The 19,309-nt window shown below is 37.4% G+C and overlaps 1 protein-coding gene across 10 annotated transcripts in view; it reads left to right on the top strand.

Annotated features, from left to right (window-relative positions):
* Window positions 1-2,039: 2,039 nt before the first annotated feature.
* LOC131152254 (fatty acid amide hydrolase-like) overlaps window positions 2,040-19,309 on the top strand; it is a 90,754-nt gene continuing 73,484 nt past the window's right edge. For 7 of the 10 annotated variants that reach the window (XR_009135901.1, XR_009135902.1, XR_009135903.1 and 4 more), the window contains exons 1-9: window positions 2,040-2,294; window positions 2,829-3,376; window positions 3,531-3,609; window positions 3,742-3,851; window positions 3,970-4,030; window positions 5,287-5,471; window positions 5,550-5,679; window positions 5,842-5,919; window positions 6,004-6,151. Coding sequence is in view for 7 of the 10 variants with exons in the window: in XM_058104015.1 (XP_057959998.1) it covers window positions 3,531-3,609; window positions 3,742-3,851; window positions 3,970-4,030; window positions 5,287-5,471; window positions 5,550-5,679; window positions 5,842-5,919; window positions 6,004-6,151 (791 nt within the window). In the remaining 3 variants the exon portion in view is untranslated. Of the gene's footprint in view, window positions 2,409-2,828; window positions 3,377-3,530; window positions 3,610-3,741; window positions 3,852-3,969; window positions 4,031-5,286; window positions 5,472-5,549; window positions 5,680-5,841; window positions 5,920-6,003; window positions 6,152-19,309 lie in introns of all 10 variants that reach the window. The other 3 variants (XM_058104018.1, XM_058104016.1, XM_058104017.1) reach the window with 3 other exon arrangements.

Raw genomic sequence — 19,309 nt, 5'->3', positions numbered from 1 at the left:
AAATTACGTGTCATTTAATTCATCAAAAGTGAAATTGAACAATTTTGAAAAACCCCGAATCTGAACCAAGTTCAGTGCATTTTTAATTTCGATTGGAAAGAACGTAAAATTTGAGATTAAATGCATTCCCTGAGGAGACGATCTAACCCTTGGGCTTAATATTACACGACAGAACTCCTATACTTAGGATAGCTTCTAAGCTGCTCATTTTTCGAGTGAGTCAAACGGTAAGGTAATACTTCACCTGAGGGCTTACTGAGTAAGTTGAGTGCTCTGGTAGGTAGTTTTTAGTACCAGAGTAAAGGGAAACTACTTGCATGGGCGGGTAATCTTCCCTATTCTCGGGGACTTTTGCCTGCATAAAAATTATGTACTTGTGCATATTAGATGTGTGTATGATATTAGATGTCGGGAATGTTATTAATGGTACATTTTTTTTTCAGTTGTTATTGATATTATGTGAGAAGCAGTTTATTTTGATATATAAATATTAAAACTTATTTGTCACACACTGTTATAATTTATTCTACCTTTACTGAGAAGTGTCTCACCCTAATGGATTAATAATTTTTTAGGTTCTTCTGGAGACCAAGTTTGAAGGCCTAGGCTGTGACTATTTTTGCTGGTTTCTTTTTGGGGTATTGTGAGATACTGATATATGTAATATATTTGTACGAGATTATGTTTTAAATATTGGTCGTGGATATAGATATCTGGTTGTTGTAGTGTTGTTTTTGGGTTGCTATATAGTACTCTGGTGTTTACTTAAGGTTATTTATTTATGTTTTGCTATGTGCATGATAATTATGGTATCAGATGCAGGTGATTGGAACACGTGGCTCCCGAGCCCCACTTGGCGGGTTTCGGGGCGTCACAAATCCAGCCCGAAATCGAAGAGAGAAGGCCGGGAGACTGTTTTAGAGAGAGAGAGAGAGAGAGAGAGAGAGAGAGAGAGAGAGGAGAGTTTGCGAGTTCACATTGAAAAATGAAGAACAACCTATTTATAGACAGAGTTTCGTCGATGAGACACGTGGATTCGTTGACGAGGCACTGTAAAGATTTCGTTGACAAAATTCAGAGTTTCCAAATTATTCTCTTGGGATTCCTTCATCGACGAGGAACAAAATTCGTTGACGAGCTTTAGAAGAACACTCGTCGACGAGGACAAGACATTCGTCGACGATGCTTGCCGTTCCTTCTAAAATCCTTCCTTTTCCCCTATTATCCATTAATCCATTTCATTTATTATATGTTCTAATTATTTTAAATTTCTGGGTTATTACATTATGAAAGGTTTCTATGCTTTGCCAAATTTTAGGGACATGTGTGGAACCTTTTGAAATCTCAAGTAAGGTTTCCATCTTTTTACCAAATCTCATAAGAAGTTAGAGGTTTTTTGCTTAAATCAAATTAGCTTTGATTATAAAATTGTAAGGTATAAATCAAAACCCTAGTATGAAGTGTGATTTCCAACAATTATAATTAGATATATTTTGTTCTAACTAAATCAAAATTAGAAAAACTCAAAATCAAAATCACTCAAGTGTTTTGAAACAAATTCAAGTTTTCTAATTGCTCATACTTGAAAAATGCATTAGTGTGTAATCTAGCGAAACTATATCTCGAACTCTATTTAAAGAATAGTATTTAAATTTGAAAGAGCAAGCACATGATATCAAAAATATAAATTAAGATGTTAACTAAATTATTAGTGATTTGAGTCATAATTATTTCAAATAAAAATATTAAACACAATTCTAAAATGTGCAAACATGAAGAAATAAAAAAATTAAATTAAGTTAGGTAAATTTAGATTAAGCTAAAATTTAAATACAAGCAAAATTTTCTATCTAAATGTTAGTATTTAGAAACTTCAATCAATTAATAGTTGTATTGTTGATTCAATTTTAACTCACTTAATCTTTTAAAAGTTAGTAACAATAAAATTAAACATTTTATTAATTAAATCATTTTAAAATTTAATTCAATTAGTTTTTCACTTTGTAACCAAACTAAATAAAAAAAAAAAAAAGCAATAGAAGGTTAATGTCGGCTTGGCGCGACTCTTGCCCGCTCCCTACGGGCGGCGACAGCCGCTGCAACTTATGATAGCTCACCGCCGGCGACACCATTCTCTCTATCTTCATCAAATGTATAAACACAAACCACGATCGGTTCTAATGGACCAGATTCCTCGCTCTTAATTGCCATCAAATGGAGATTTGCTGGTACTCTAATATTTTCCGGGCATCCACCATGTCACGTTCCTCTAGTTCAAAACCCAACTCCTTGAGGTAAACATTTAGCACTATGGGCCGACGCTAAGCAAGTGTTTGATTAGTTTGGGGTTGTCGGCGCATCCTTCCAACAATGGCAGATTTCCTCCTGCTCATAGATCCACAAAATAGGTTTGGCATTTTATTGCCAATATCATTACATTGAACATTTACATATTATTCCAATGGCCAAGAACTTAGCAGTAGTTGTCAGGCTGTTGAGCAGCCTGGAATAGATTTATTGCATTTTGAACCGTCAGTTTTTAGAGAAAAAAAAAAAAAATTGTCTTGGGTTCTATTAATTTTCATTTTGCACAAAAATATGAAAAATTTGAGTGAATTTCATGATGACAGGTGTTGATTTTGACAGTGAAGTGCTGTAAAAGAAAGGGTTTTGAGATTCTTTCTTAAGGAGACATATATGTCATTTGATTTTTTTTTTGTTCACTTAATTGGGCATACATTTTTTCTTTGGGTGTCTTCCTGATATTGTGACGTGGATTCTGAAGCATTTATTTAGAACTAAAATATAGTTTCTGTCACATGTTACAGTGGGCAAATGCATTGAAGAAAATAGAACTACCTGGGCCATTTTATCTACCAACTAACTGCGGCAAATTTCAAGCTATGACTTGCCAAAATAGCATTGGCCATTAAGTAACCATTTATGAAGGTGTATAGGTACATAAATAGCCCCCCATTGTTTAGTTTCACCAGACGTTGCCCCGTGAAAGCTACAAGGCTCTCCCAACTACTTCCACCTTATCTTCATCAACCCCAAGTTTGATGCACACGGGAAACTTGAGTTTCCTATAGCTCTACTGAGTTTGCAGAAGTTACAATTTTAGGTGCTGTCCCATCTGTATGATGATCATTCTTGATGTATTCCACCTATGTGCAAATTCCTCATGGACCCTACAAAGTGAAGATCATAGTGGTGGCAGTTGCGTGGATGTGTTATCACATTGAATTCTTCCTCATGTTACAACATTGAATTGGTTCTTTGTCTCTCTTTTTGCATTATATGTCCCCTTCATTCCCCAACTCTGTCTTCACACTCACAAACCAATTTCAACTTAGTAAAGCCTTCATCTTGAGAGGTTTGTCCAGAAAATTTTGATAATCTAATACAGTTCATTAAACTTCAATTCCTCAATTTTTATGAATTTTGGAGCTGTGTAATTTAGTGTTCCACCATGTGCCCTTTTTTTCTCATCTGATGCTTTTTTTTTCCCTCCTCTGTTTGCAATGAAGATGGCGAAGAAGCGTGTAATGTTGCCGGCTGAGCACGTAGACTTAACAACTGTTAAATATGAGCACGAAAAAATCCAAGGTCCATGTGGTTGACATGTTTAAAGGCTTCACCTCGTAGATTTAATATGTGATGTTTACTTTGAAGTGTTTCATTGGATTTTACGAGATTGTATTGGTTCTTACTCTGTCGGGTTATTGCTCTGGCTTGTAGCTCCTCGTTTGTCTGGCTTTATGTTGAAGTTATTTGTAAAGATAGTAGAAACTCCAGTGATAGGTTCTCTGATCATATCCTTCTTCAAGAAACAGAATAAACTACCTGAGGTCTGGCTATGTGCAATTCATCATTATCATTTGTTTTCGTTCTTTATTTTATTGAGTTATTCAGTGTGGTGATGATAACTGCTATAGAATAATTGTGTTTTATGTTTATAATTGTCAGCTGTTGCAAAATTCTGCAATACCAGAGCCACCTATGTTCAGACCTGAATTTCCTTTTCAAGGTTTGTTCTTATGTTCTATCTTTCAGTTCATGCAAGCACACAAGCAGATTCATGTTGCCAAATTAAGAGAACAGGAAAAATGTTTTATGGGGATTGATATAGTAGTTTTTCTTTTCTTCCTTTTATTTTCTGATGGTTGTTTTCATCTGTACTTCAATTTATGATCTGCATCCTCTAGTTGGTGATGAAATGTGAAGGAAAGATGCTCAACCTCTTGTCTTTTGATTCTTTAACAGAGCTGCTACTCTATGTCATAGTTATTAAAGTCTTATGATTCACGATTCGATTCATGTGATTCGTATCAATTCCATATCAAATAGATTCAAATATTACTAGCAAATATAAAATTGACTGAATCATTGCCGAATCTATTGAATCAATCTGAATCTAGTTTAATTCTTTTCTTATTATTATTATTGCTTTTATTTTTACACGATTAACTTCCACTCCTTGTGTATGCTAGTTTTCTGCCCGAAAAAGAAAAAGAGAAATAAGAACTTTAGGTCTTATGTTGCCCTCAAAAAACCATATATTACTCTTGGAGGAGTATAATGTTCTGCTATTGAGATGGAGCAAAACAATCATCGGCTAATGTGCTACTCATGTTTTATTGTATTGTTAAGATTCAAAAGTTCGGTTTTTAGCATTTTTTTTAGTTATTATCATTATATATATATATATATATATATTTTAATCTGAGAAAGAATAAGCATGAATATTATTATTTTTCATTGTTGATAAATGCAAAAAGTTCAGTTTTTAATTATTTTTTTCTTGCTTCCTTCCCTTAAAAACATCATAAAGTTCACTTTTTTATTAATATTTCTTGATTCATTCCCTTACTTTTCATTTGTTTAGGGAAAGCTTACACATGAAATATGATGTTTTTCATTGTCAAAATTTAAATATATTTTACTATGTTGCTTCTTGTTCACGTATCAATATATGCATGTCATTTAAAATTGATTTTGGAAATTTATACCGACTCTTACGATTCAATTTGATTCTTGATTCTCCCAAAATCGGAATTTCGATTCACAATTTGAATCTTGATTTGACAACTATGCCCTATGTACCAAGATTAGGAAATGGAGTGTAAGGTTGTAGGACTGGTAGTTCTGTTGCTTTGCCAATCTTGGTGTGAAAGAGATCAGGAATTAGGTTTCAAACACAATGTTGGTGTAGTAAATTGTGGTTGTAAAAATGTGTTCCTCTTTTCATTGAATCGACCTAATTTGTTTGGGATATGGTTTCAGAACTGGAACCTGTTGTTATACTTGTGGAAGAGGATGGAAAGGTTGCAGATCGTGTTGAATCAGCCTTGACGTGTCTTCCACATTATGGTCCCTCTGGCTGCAGTGATTCAACTGCATCATTCCAGTACTGGAAGATCCGTGATTATGCACATGCGTATCGGTCTAGGCTTGCTACTCCGTCCCTGGTAAATTATTCGTCAATACTTGGTTTCTGTTACATTTTAATTTAATTGCAGATGAGGAGTTCCACTTTCGGTGTATAGGTTGCAGAGCATATCATCTCAGTTTTGGAGGAGTTCAGCTGTAAGAAGCCTCCAGCACCATTATTGATTTCTTTCAATGCCGAGGAAGTCAGGAAGCAAGCAGCAGCTTCTACACAAAGGTTTGAGCAAGGTATTGCTTGCTGTTTTATTTTTTAAGCAGTTATATTAGTTATAGTACCAAAAGAGAAATGCTTTTCCCCTGATAAGCTGCTTAATGTAGAAGTTCGTTGACAATGGCCAAGCTAAACCATCATAATCACCTAAAAGGAACCTGTGGGCATTGATTGTGCAGGAAACCCGTTATCAATTTTGGATGGGATATTTATGGCAATTAAGGATGATATAGATTGTTTCCCATATCCCTCAAAGGGTAAAATTCCTCTGCTTATTTCCTTCCCATAAACTTTTCCATGATGTGTTAGCAGGTTTAGCTCAGAGATCTCTATGCTGGCAGGTGGGACAACATGGTATCATGAGATTCGTGCTGTTGAAAAAGATGCAGTATGTGTTTCTAGATTGCGTAGCTGTGGCGTGATTTTTGTTGGGAAGGCAAATATGCATGAATTTGGCATGGGAACAACTGGAAATAATCCCAACTATGGGTGGGTTTTTGCTTATGACCTGCTCTACAACGACCAAAACATTGCTTTCTGTTTGTAATGAACATTATTGTGAATTTAAAATTACAGCAACCTTAGAATTGCTAAAATGGGGAATGCTAGGAACACTTGCTCCATGCAGTCTTTTGAGTTGTGATACACTTTCCTTATGATTGGGCTGTTTGGCCATTCTCTTCAAACAGAACAGGAGGTAATCACTTCAAACTTTAGGTTCTCAGTTCTACCTATTTTCTTCTTTATTTTTAATAAATAATGGCTAAAGATTAAACTGGTAGCCTATTTTTGTCTTTTAAAATAATTCAAAATGGTTCTATCAAAAAAAGAAAAAAAATCCAAATGGTCCTCTCATAGGTAGTGTGTATGGGTAGACTGCAAGGAGCAACCACTCCTACCATTCCTCTCGCTAAAATTCAGAAACATTGCTGGCAATTGCCTGTTAAATGATGGAAATTATGGGTTGATGTGCATTTGCATGCATATCAAAGGTTAAAATGGGACCTAATTGATTAGTTAGATTATTTTTTTTAGGGAAATTGATTGGTTAAATGGCTTATTTAGTGTTGATGTTGGGGTTGCTACTTTATCCCTTAATTCCTTGTACTTCTCAAATATAATAGGATGATCTATTAATGATTGTTATAAAGTTAGAGATGGAGGAGAGAAGAAGAGAAGGAGAGAAGAGAAGAGGAGAAGAAGGGAAAAAGAGAGGAAAGAACTGAGTAGCAGTTTTCCTGGGGTCTACATACAGCTGCAGATCTGCCATCTTATATATTATTAATTTATTATTAATAATAAAGTCTTAAGGACAAAAATAACCCCCATTAACATGCTTGATTGTTAAAATAACATATTCTCTTCTAACGTTCCCCCTCAAGCTAGAGGTGTATGGATATCACCAAACCCAGCTTGTAACAAACATTAGACAAGGCAGGCTTAAATAAAGGCTACCTTAAAACATTGCCTAACTGATCAACAGATTTCACCCAGGGAGTCCTCACAACCTTCTTCAACACAGCATCCCTCACAAAATGACAGTCAACTTCTAGGTCAGCATCCCTTGCCTAAATGGCAGCTTGATTATCACAAAACACATCTATTGACTTTGTTACCAAGAATCCTATCTCTGACATAACAGACTTCAGCCAAATCAACTCGCTCACAGTATGAGCCATGGCTTGATATTCTACTTCGTCACTACATCTTGTTATGGTAGTTTGTTTATTGCTACACCTAGTAACAACATTACCTCCCACAAATGTACAATATCTAGTAGTAGACCTTCAATCATCAACAGATCCAGCCAATCTACATTACAGTATCTCACAATCTCACAATTTCTACATTTATGTATCAAACCTTTGTCGGGAAAGCCTTTGAGATATCGTAAAATCCTACAAACAACGTCTTAATGTGGTTGTTTGGGATTTTCCATAAACAGACTCATCACCCTCTTTACAAAAGATATGTTAGGTCTAGTAACAGTCAAATAGATCAAGTTGCCAACCAATTGTGTATATCGGCGTTTGGCTTCAAAGTATGGTCCAACATCCCCTAACAACTTCACATTGGGATCCATAGGATCATCAACTGGTTTAGCTCCCAACAAACCAGTCTCACTTAGTCAGTCCAATGTATATTTTCGTCGAGATAGATTCAACCCTTTCCTACATCATACAATCTCAATACCAAGAAGTAATGCAGAATACCCAAGTCCTTAATTTGAAATTTCGCTTGAAGCCACTACCTAAAATCTGCAATCCCACTATGGTTGCTGCCATGATGATGATATCTGTTAAGATTTGATTAAAATGAATGACCTAACATGAAGATAGGTCTCTCCCTCTATTTATAATACAAGTTAAATACATTCTAATGACAATAATACCTTTACTAACTCTCACTAATTAATATACTAACACACTCAATAATAGTTATACTAAAAGACATAAATAACCTCAAACACTCCCTCTCAAGCTGGAGCATAAATGTCATATGCTCCTAGCTTGTTACAAATGATTTAATACGAGCAACCCCAACGTTTTGGTAAACAAATCAGCAAGCTGCATGTCAGACTTCATAGAAGCGGTTGTAATGAGCTTCTGCATAAGTTTCTCCCGAACAAAGTGGCAGTCAACTTCAATGTGCTTCGTTTGCTCATGAAAGACCGGGTTGGAGGCAATTTGAAGAGTAGCTTGATTGTCACACATCAACTTCATAGGTTGAGAATTCGTAAAACTCAATTCTTCCAACATGTTCTTCAACCAGATAAGTTCACAAGCAGTGTGCGCCATAACTCTATATTCTGATTCAGTAGTTGATCTTGCCATCATAGTTTGTTTCTTACTCTTACAAGAAACCAAATAATCACCTACCAAGATATTGTACCCAGTGGTGGATCTTCGATCAAAAGGCGGCCCAACCCGATCTGCATTTGTATATCCATGGATATAATTGTGACCCTGATCACAATATAAAAGACCTCTCCTAAGTGCACCTTTGAGATATCTCAAGATGCGGATTACTGAGTCCCAATGACATGTCCTCGTAGAATCTAGAAATTGACTCACAATGCTTGTTGCGAAAGATATATCTGGTCGAGAAATAGTGAGATAATTTAACTTTCCAACAAGTCTCTGGTATTGTCTAGGATTAAGTAGCAAATCACCCATATCCGACATTAACTTGCTGTTAGGATCCATGGGTGTATCAACCGGTTGAGATCCAACAAGCTAGTTTCATCTTATAGATAAAAAACATACTTCCCTTGTGACACAACAGTTTCGATACAAGATCTAGATACTTCTATACCCAAGAAGTATTTCAATGGTCCCAAATCTTTGGTTTGGAACTTAGTATGTAGAAAAAGTTTGAGACTTTGAATACCTTTATCATCATCACCTGTATTAACAATATCATCCACATAAACAACAAGGAGGATCCTACCTGATTAAGTGTGATGATAAAACATGGAATGATCCACAACACACCACTGAAGACCAAACTTAAGTACTACATCACTGAAATGACCAAACCATGCTTTGGGAGATTGTGTTAAACCATATAAAGCCTTCTTGAGTTGACACACTAAGCCTGACTCCTCCTGAGCAGCAAACCCAAATGGTTCCTCCATATAAACCTCCTCCTCATGGTCACCATGCAAGAAGACATTTTTCACACCTAGAGTTGATGCAAAAGCTAGTGATAAGTAGTAGCCAAGAAGATGAACGTGCTGATGTAAGTTTGGCAACCAGAGAAAAAGTATCAGAATAATCCAGACTATACACTTGAATGTATCCCTTAACAACAAGATGAGCCTTTAGTCAAGCCACATAACCATCAAGGTTGACTTTCATAGTGTAAACCCAGCAACAACCGACCACATATTTGTCAGGAAGAGGTACCAAGTCCCAAGTACCATTTTCATGTAAAGTGTTCATCTCTTCAACCATTGCATCCCTCTACCTAGAATGAGCTAAGACTTCTAAAACAAATTTACGAAGGGTAGTAGATGATAAAGCAGTAACAAAACAATAATAGGAGGGTGATAAGGAGTCATAAGAAACATAGTTGGAAATGGGGTGTTGAGTATATGTGCGTGTACCTTTCCAAACAATAATTGGAGGATCAACATAATGGGAAGTATGATCATTAGACAAGGAAAACAAAGGCGTGGTAGTAGAAGCTAAAGGGGATTCTCTTCCTTGGAGCCGCCATCGTGAGCACACTTGCAAATTAGGATGCTCAAGACGATGATAAGGACTCGAACTACATGGAGACTTAGATGGTTGGTTGGGCAAGGAAAGCAATATAGAATTTGGAAGATTAGGCAAAGAAAGAGACTCATTGAGCTCAGAAGTGCTCAGTGACTGGGTTTAGGAAGGTGTAGACTTAAAGAAAGTAACATTGGTAGAAACAAAGAAGCGATGTAGTACAAGACTATAACAATGATATCCTTTTTGAGTATATGAGTAGCCCGGAAAGACACATTTTATAGCACGAGGATCCAACTTATCCATCCAAGGAGTTAGTTGATGAACAAAGGACACACACCCAAATATATGAAGAGGAAGAGAGAATAAAGTTGAATTAGGAATGATAATGGAGTAGGGAATTTTACCACTAAAAGTAGAGGATGACATTCTGTTGATCAGATAACAAGCAGTAAGTACAACATCACTCCAAAACACTGAAGGTACATGCATTTAATAATGTAAGGTGCAAGTGATTTCAAAAAGATGTCTATTTTTCCGCTTTGCAACCCCATTTTGTTGAGGAGTGTGGGCACAGGATAATTGTTGAACAATACCAAACCGAGTCATATAAGTAGTGGATTGTGCATTGAAAAACTCTTTAGCATTATCACTTCGAAGTATTCGAAGCGGCAAACCAAACTGGGTCATTATTTTAGAACGAAAGGCACAAAATATATGAAATCATTCAGAATGATTTTTTACTAAATATAACCAAGTCATTCTTGAATAATCATCCACAAAGGTTACAAAGTACTAGAAACCCAACTTGGATACAACTATACTAGGACCCAGACGTATGAATGAACTAACATAAAAGGGCTTGTAGCCTATTTATTGACTCGGGAAGGAAAAGAAACACGATGGTGCTTTCACTACTGACAAGGCTTACAATTGAGACTAGACACAAAACTCAAACTAGGAACAAGACATTTTAACTTTTCCAATGAAGGATGACCCAAGAGATAATGAATTCAGATAGGTGTGGTAGCTGTAGTGCAAGTGGTAGAAGGTGATAGCTCATAGAGGCTCAAAGTGATAAAGTCCACCTGCTTCACGCCCTCCGCCAATCGTCTTCCTCATCTTCAAGTCCTGAATAACCACAAAATCAAGGAAGAATGCCACTGAACAATTCATGGATTTAGTAATTTTGCTAATGGACATAAGATTGAAGGGAAATTTGAGAATATATAAAACCGAATGAAGAGAAATAGAAGAAGTGGGATATACAGTCCCAATTCCCTTAACTGTAGTAGTGGATCCATTAGCAAGAGTAACACAAGGTAAATTTGCAGGATATTGAAGAGTGGAGAAAAAGCTAGGTATACCTACGATATGATTAGTGGCAGCAGAGTCCATGACCCAAGGACTAGGGCCGAGAAGTACTTGATGGCAGGCATACTGTGTGATTACTTGTTTGGGCAAGAGATGCAATGGGAAGAGAAGTTTGTTGTGACACTTGATACTGTTGGAACTTGGAATACTCTTCCCTTGACATAGATATAGTTCGTGGCCCCCCACTCGACCCCAAATGTGAGGAGTTGGTGGTGGCTGCATTAGCTGCCCCAAAAGGTGTGAAGTTAGTGGTGGCTGCATTGGCAACATGTGAAGGTGTGCTGTGAAGATCCCAACTTTGCTCAATAGTATGATTATTCTGTCCACAATGAGTGTACTTGCAAGGAGTACCCCTACCTTGTCCGTCTCTACCACTACGAGCACTCGAACCAACACGATAACTTTTGTGATTGTTTGTTAGAGAACTAGAATCATCCCATGTAGTAAAAGTTGTCCGCTTAGAGCTAGATGCAAGTGCAGGAGAATGTGTGCTAAAGGAAGCATGAAGGATATGAGAATAAACATCGGCAAATGATGGCAGTTCGGCACTACTGAGTATCTGGGACTGAATTGCTTCAAACTTAGGTCTCAAGCCTGCTAGAACACGAGGAGTTGTCATCTGCTCCCTTTGCTTCTGCATCTCATAAATGTCGACACTCGACAATTATAGGTTGCATGATGTTAAGCTCCTCGTGAAGACGCTTCATCTCTCCAAAATAGTCTGCAATACTGCTATCACCTTGTTGTAACTGAAAGTATTCTTGGGATAAATCATACATACTTGTAATATTACTGGAGTATAGAAGTTTGACATAATCCCAAAACTCCTTGCATGTATCTAGATGTATACACATCCTTGCAGTCTGGGGCTCCATCGAATTCCATAAAAGGGAAACAATCAAGGCATCTTCTTGAACCCGCCCATCTTTTCTCTTCTCATTAGAAAGATCAAATTGGAGCAAGTGGTTAGATTTCTCTAATCTTGCTAAATAAATCCAAGCAGCTTTAGACCATTGAACATAGTTCTTTCCATCCAACTTTTGAGTTGTTATTTGTGGTAGCGATGTAGGAAACAAATTTTTGGGATTCATAGACTCCATCCAAACACTCACAAATTAGCAGCCACACCAAAAACAAGAAGAATAGTCAAAACTAATTGTCACAATCACAAACTATGTAAAGCACCAATAAAATGATGGACGAGGTGAACAACTCACCAATGGATATAACGCTGCAGCAACACTCACAAACCAGAAACCACGCCAAAAACAAGAAGAACAGTCAATAATTGGGACAATCACAAATTATGTGAAGCACTGACACAACCACGGACAAGGAGAACAACTCACCAACGGATATAGCACTGCCACAGCCTCACAGCTGAACATACGAACGCTGCCATGGCTCCAAAGAATTCACAAAGAAGCCTTCACAAACCCTGAACAGAAATTAATGGAATATTTGTGAGTGCATGGTCAAAAAAGGTTGAATTTTTGAGCAAAAAACTGGCCTAACAGCTTGATAATATAGTCTAGAGAAGGAATTAGAGCATGGCAGAGGAAAAAAAGAAAAAGAAAAAAGTGGCTGAAACTTCACTCATGGGCTGGCACGTGGGGGTGCATGGGCCATGGGGTGTCCTCCAGTGATGGGGTTTTGTGGGGTGGGTCGTTCGGGATTTTGGGGGGGGGGGGGAGGTCTGTTTATGGGTGTATGAAAAGAATTAGAGCATGGCAGAGGAAAAAAAGAAAAAGAAAAAAGTGGCTGAAACTTCACTCATGGGCTGGCACGTGGGGGTGCATGGGCCATGGGGTGTCCTCCAGTGATGGGGTTTTGTGGGGTGGGTCGTCCGGGATTGGGGGGGGGGGGTGGGTGGGGGTCTGTTTATGGGTGTATGATTGGTTTTGTGAAATAATATGAGATGGAGGTGGATTTGGGAAGGACAGCTGTGGGAAAGGTGTTTTCCGGCAACAACTAAGGGGAATTGGGTTTAGGTTGGATCATGTTCTGATACCATGTTAAGATTTGACTAAAGTGAATGACGTAACTTGAAGATAGGTATCTCCCTCTATTTATAAGACACGTTAAATACATTCTAATGACAATAATACCCGTACTAACTCTCACTAATTAACATACTAACACACTCAATAATAATAATACTAGAAGACATAACCTCTAACAATATCATCAACATAAACTACTAGAAGTACCACACTTGTCTTCGTTTTGTAGACAAAAACCTAATGATTATAGTAGCACTGGATAAAGTCAAATGTAGTAACTATAACACTAATTTGTCAAACCAGGATTGAGGAGACTTTTTAATACCATAAATGGCTTTACGCAGCCTGCATACTTTACCATCCTCCCCTAAGTAACATACCCAAGGGGTTGCTCCATCTATACCTCCTACAAATCTTCGTGTAAGAAGACATTCTTCACATCCAATTGACATAAGGGTTAATCAAAATTAACTGCCAATGAGATTAATGCACGATCAAAATTTAATCAAGCAGCTAGAGAGAAGGTCTCAAAATTATTAATATCGTACATTTGTGCGTACCCCTTGGCATCCAACTAAGCCTTAAGTCATTCAATAGAGTTCTTTGGGATTCAAGAAGATATTTGATGTTGTAGACCTAACAACATTTGACCAACTTTTTTACAAGGAGAAAGATCCACCAAGTCCCATGTCCCTCAAATGGTCAAGGCATCTGAAGGATTTTTTAGAAGAAGAATAACCATTCTTATTGAATTTCAAGAGACATGATTACAAGATAAATAGTAGAGGAAGACCACCAAATTAGGAAGGCCACAAAATCAGCAAATCAAATCACCACAAAAATCAGCAAATCAAATCAGCAGATCTTTAGGCTAGAAAATAGGAAACTGAAACTACTAGAATCTGAAATAGTAATTTTAGATTTTATTCAAAAAATAGAATTTCCTAATTTATTCCCTAGAAATCCAACACCCCCCCTCAAGTTGGAGCGTAGATATCTATGATGCCCAACTTGCTTGCAAAGAGCTCAAAACTAGGTCTGAAAAGTCCTTTTGGTGAAGATATCGGCTATTTGTTGAGTAGTAGGAACAAAAGGCATGCAAACAGCTCCACTATCAATCTTCTCTTTTATGAAGTGTCTGTCAATCTCTACATGCTTCGTGCGATCATGTTGTACTAGATTTTGAGCAATACTTATGGCTGCTTTGTTGTCACAATACAACTTCATTGGCATGTTCATTGGCATCCGCAGCTCTTCAAGAATTCTCTTCAGCCATAGCATCTCACAAACTCCATTAGCCATAGCCCTATATTCTGTCTCAGCACTGCTCCTTGCAACCACATTTTGTTTCTTGCTTCGCCATGTGACCATATTTCCCTATGACATAACTACAGTATCTGGACGTGGATCTCTTGTCAATAACTGAGCTTGCCCAATCTGCATCAGTTTATGCCTCTATGTTCTACTGTGTCGTCTTCTGAAAGAGTAAACCCTTGCCTGGTGTACTTTTCAAGTATCTGAGAATCTGATAAATTGCTTCAAGATGTTTCTCGTAGGGTGAATGCATAAATTGGCTTACCAAACTCACAACAAAAGCAATATCGGGATGTGTATGTGATAAGTAAATTAACTTTCCCACCAACTTTGATACCAAGTTGTATTCATTGGGTCACCTTCCTTGTAATCTCCAAGTTTCTGCTTGGGATCTATTGGAGTGTCTGCTGGCCTACAACCGCTCATCCTCGTCTCCTTAAGGAGGTCAAGGACATACTTCCGTTGGGAGACAACAATCCCTTTCTTCGACCGAGCAACCTCCATTCCAAGGAGATACCTAAAAGATCCTAAGTCCTTAATCTCAAATGTTGATGAGAGTGAAGTCTTCAATCGGTTCATCTCAAGTACGTGATCTCCGGTGAAAATTATATCGTCTACACACACAATTAGTGTCGCTATCTTCCCATCTTGTGAATGTCTTATAAACATCATATGATCACCTTCCCCTTGAGTATACCCCTGACTTTTAACAAATTGAGTGAATTTCTCAAACCAGGCTCTTGGTGACTATTTTAACCCATATAAGGTCATTTTCAATTTACACGCCTTTGTGTCAAACTTTTCACCAAATCCTGGAGGTGCATCCATGTACACTTCTTCCTCTAGGTCTCCATTAAGAAATGCATTTTTTACGTCCAATTGTTGCAGAGGCCAGTCACGATTAGCTGCAAGTGACAAAAGAACCCTTATAGAGTTTAACTTTGTGACTAGGGCGAATGTCTCCAAGTAATCAATGTCATAGGTCTGCGTGAATCCCTTGGCAACCAATCGAGCTTTATACTATTCTAGAGAACCATTAGATTTATACTTGACTATAAACACCCATTTGCACCCTACAATTGTCTTTCCTCTTGGTACCTCAACGAACTCCCACGTGCCATTTTTTTCAAGAGCTTTCATCTCCTTGAAGACAGCCTCCTTCCACTTAGGAACTTTCAGAGCATCTTGCACAGTATTAGGAATCTCCATACAAGACAATTGTGAGATAAAAGCATGAAAAATAGGTGAGAGATTTTCATACCTCACACTCTTTCGGACAGCAATGGGAAGTTCAAAATCATCAAACTCAGGATTGGAACCAGACTCGGGTTCAGAACTAGAGGACTCAGAACTTGAAGATGAAATGGAAATGAAAATGAGGTAAAGGCTCGGTGAGGACATTACCTGGAGGGTTTACAGATTTTGGACAGTGTAAAGGATTGGAAGACTCTTACTTTCGAGTTGTCCTCTGTCGCGAGTAGACAACGTCAAATGGTACCAACGCAGTGGTTTTTTTTTTTTGTTTCTCCTTTGTTAGTCATTATGGGATCATGAACATAATGAGATGGCACTGTAGGAAGACCTGCCTTTTCAGTATCTAAAAAACTCGACTCACTTTCTCTTGGTATAATAAAGCTTGGGTTTTCAGGTTGAATAATCAAAGTTGGAGAAGGATCATTTTGCTGGTCTTCATTTTGGAAAAAATCATGAAACACAGCCAAATCTTTGTTTTGGTTCCCCCCTGAAGATGAGGCGTAAAATAGGGGATGTAATTCAAAGAATGTAACATCCATGGTAACAAACATTTTTTTGGAAATGGGTTCAAAACATTTATACCCTTTTTTAGTGGGAGCATAACCAACAAACACACATTTTGTGGCTCGGGTTCAAGTTTTCCTTGATTATGACTAGGAATATGAACAAAAGCAGTACAACCAAATATCTTTAGTGGTAAAGAAGAAGACAACCGATTCGTTGGATAAAACTTATGAAAAACATCAAGAGGTTTTTCAAAGCTTAAAACCTTATTAGGCGTTCTATTTATGAGATATGTAGCAGTAAGAATGGCTTCACCCTAAAGACATTTAGGTACTTGATTGGTAAAAAGCAATGCCCAAGCTACTTCCAATAAGTGTTTGATTTTTCTTGCGGAGTGTCGACACAAGAGCTTTGATGAACAATTCCTTTTTCAAGAAAAAATTGGCCCAAAATGTTTTTGAAATATTCTCGACCATTATCACTCCACAATATTTGAATATTTTTTTTGAAATTGTGTTTGTACCATGGTGTAAAATTTTTTGAAAATTGTTTCCACTCAAGATTTTTCCTTTATCAAATAAACCCAACTTAATCTCGTGTGATCATCAATAAAGGTCACAAACCATTTTTTGCCAGAATACGTAGATGTTCTACATGGGCCCCAGATATCACTATGAATCACAGCAAATGGTGTAGTTGGTTTGTAGGGTTGGGTGGAAAAGGATGCACGATGATGTTTAGCAAGCTGACAAACTTCACATTGAAAAGAAGATGGACTTCTATTCCAAAATAAATTGGGAAACAAGTATTTTAAATATTGAAAACTAGGATGGCCTAACCTATAATGCCATAACATGATATCATTATCTTTGAAAATAGAAACAGAATTTAAGCTAGTACTTTGACATTGTCTACTCAAGTTAGGTCCATCATCAAAATAATAGAGTCCATTTTTTTCCTTAGCACTGCCAATCATCCTCCCATGGTCAACTCCTGAAACTCACAATATGAGTAGAAATTAGCTTGACATTGATTAGCAGAGGTAATTTTACTGATGGACTTCAAATTGCAAGCCAAATTTGGAATGTGGAGCACATCATGGAGAGTTAACAATGGAGTGAGTTTGATAGTTCCTATCCTGGAAATTACCGAGAGTGAACCATTTGCAATTTTGACTTGCACACAGACTATAGGATGAGAACAATTTGGAGCAACCAGTCATATGATCAGTTGCGCCATAATCAATTATCCAAGAATGAACAAAATTAGGAATAACCCCTAAAAATTCAGTAGCAAGAGAGTTATCCTTCTGTACCAAAAAACAAGATGGAGTCAAGGACAGTTTTGGAGATTGAAACAATTTGTATAGGTGCTCTAATTGCTCCTTGGTAAAAGGGACTGCGTCCGAGTTGGTAGAAGGCTCCTGAGTCTCTTCAGCAGTAGCTTGGTAGGTGTGACTGTCACGTTTGGATTTTGGCTTCCAATTTTCTGGTTTACCATGAAGCTTTCAACATGTTTCCTTTGTATGCCATGGTTTTTTGCAATGCTCACTCCATGGTTTCTTACGCCCATTGAGTTTTGTAACCGTGAGATAAAGGGCTGAATTCTGGGAATAGTAATCAACAGACACAAACTTGGGAGGAATAGTGGGATTGGGTGGAATGGTTTCAGAAGTACCAGAAGAGCTGGTAGGATTTCTTTGGGCGCGGGTCATCGCTGACTTACGCGAAGTCATCAGAACAATGAACAAAATAGAAAAAGAGCACGAGGCTCTAATACCATGAAGGATTTTTAAGAAGAAGAATAACCATTTTTATTGAATTTCAAGAGACAATTACAAGATAAATGATAGAAGAAGACCACCAAATTAGGAAGACCACAAAATCTGCAAATCAAATCACCACAAAATCAGAAAATCAAATCACCACAAAATCAGCAAATCAAATCAGCAGATCTCTAGGCTAGAAAATTGGAAACTGAAACTACTAGAATCTGAAATAGTAATTTCAAATTTTATTCAAAAAATAGAATTTCCTAATTTATTCCCTAGAAATCTGACAGCATCCATTGCTACATCCGTTGCATTCTTCTACCTAGGGTTAGCAAGTGCTTCAACATGCAAGGAAGTGATAGAAATTGAGGAAATAGACGAGGCAAAAGAACGCATAGGACTCGGAAGGTGAAGAACTGAAACATAATTTGACATAGGATAAGCTACTAAGGATTGTTGAGCATATGTTCGAGTACCTTTTAGATGAGTCACATTGGGATGGATCTCTAGAACCAAAAGTTGAAATAGGGATGGATAGAGGAGGAGGTGCTTGCATGGTGGTAGTGATGTCTGTGTTTGCTTTTTGTTGTTTGTAAATCTTCAATTGTTTATCTGGATCTGTAACTAATGGATTTGGAAGAGAGCTAGAAGATTTCTAGAGAGGGATTAGGGTAGGAACAACCGAACAGGAGGATCAAGACAAGAAGGGGGACCATAAATCGTTGATGGAATCAAAATAGATTTATCCAAAGAGGACCCAACACTAGAGAAATAGGGTGTCCCCTAAAAAAAGGTGACTTCAATGTTAACATATTTCCTATGAGTGTGGGTGTCATAACATTTATATCCTTTCTTGAGTTCTCGAGTACCCAACAAAGGCACATTTAACAACATGAGGAGAGAGCTTGTCCTGAACAGTATGTGGAGCATGAACAAAATATGTGCACCCAAAGAAACGAGGCACAATAGAGAACGTGGATGTTTCTGGGTACACGTTGGAGAAAGGAATTTGTTCCCTAGAACACTCGAGGGCATCTTATTGAGCAGAAAATATGTTGTAAGAAGAGCATCAGTCCAAAGGGTTTTAGGAACATGCAAATGAAGGAGTAGAGACCGAGCTATATCAAGTAAATGTCTATTTTTTCAATCAGCTACTCCATTTTGTTGAGGGGTATGCATACATGATGTTTGATGAATAATTCCTTTGGCC

The sequence above is a fragment of the Malania oleifera genome, chromosome 3 (assembly GCF_029873635.1).
Source record: "Malania oleifera isolate guangnan ecotype guangnan chromosome 3, ASM2987363v1, whole genome shotgun sequence".
Classification (NCBI taxonomy): domain Eukaryota; kingdom Viridiplantae; phylum Streptophyta; class Magnoliopsida; order Santalales; family Ximeniaceae; genus Malania; species Malania oleifera.
The sequence above is the reverse complement of the archived record's forward strand: the minus strand, read 5'-3'. Positions and strand labels throughout refer to the sequence as shown.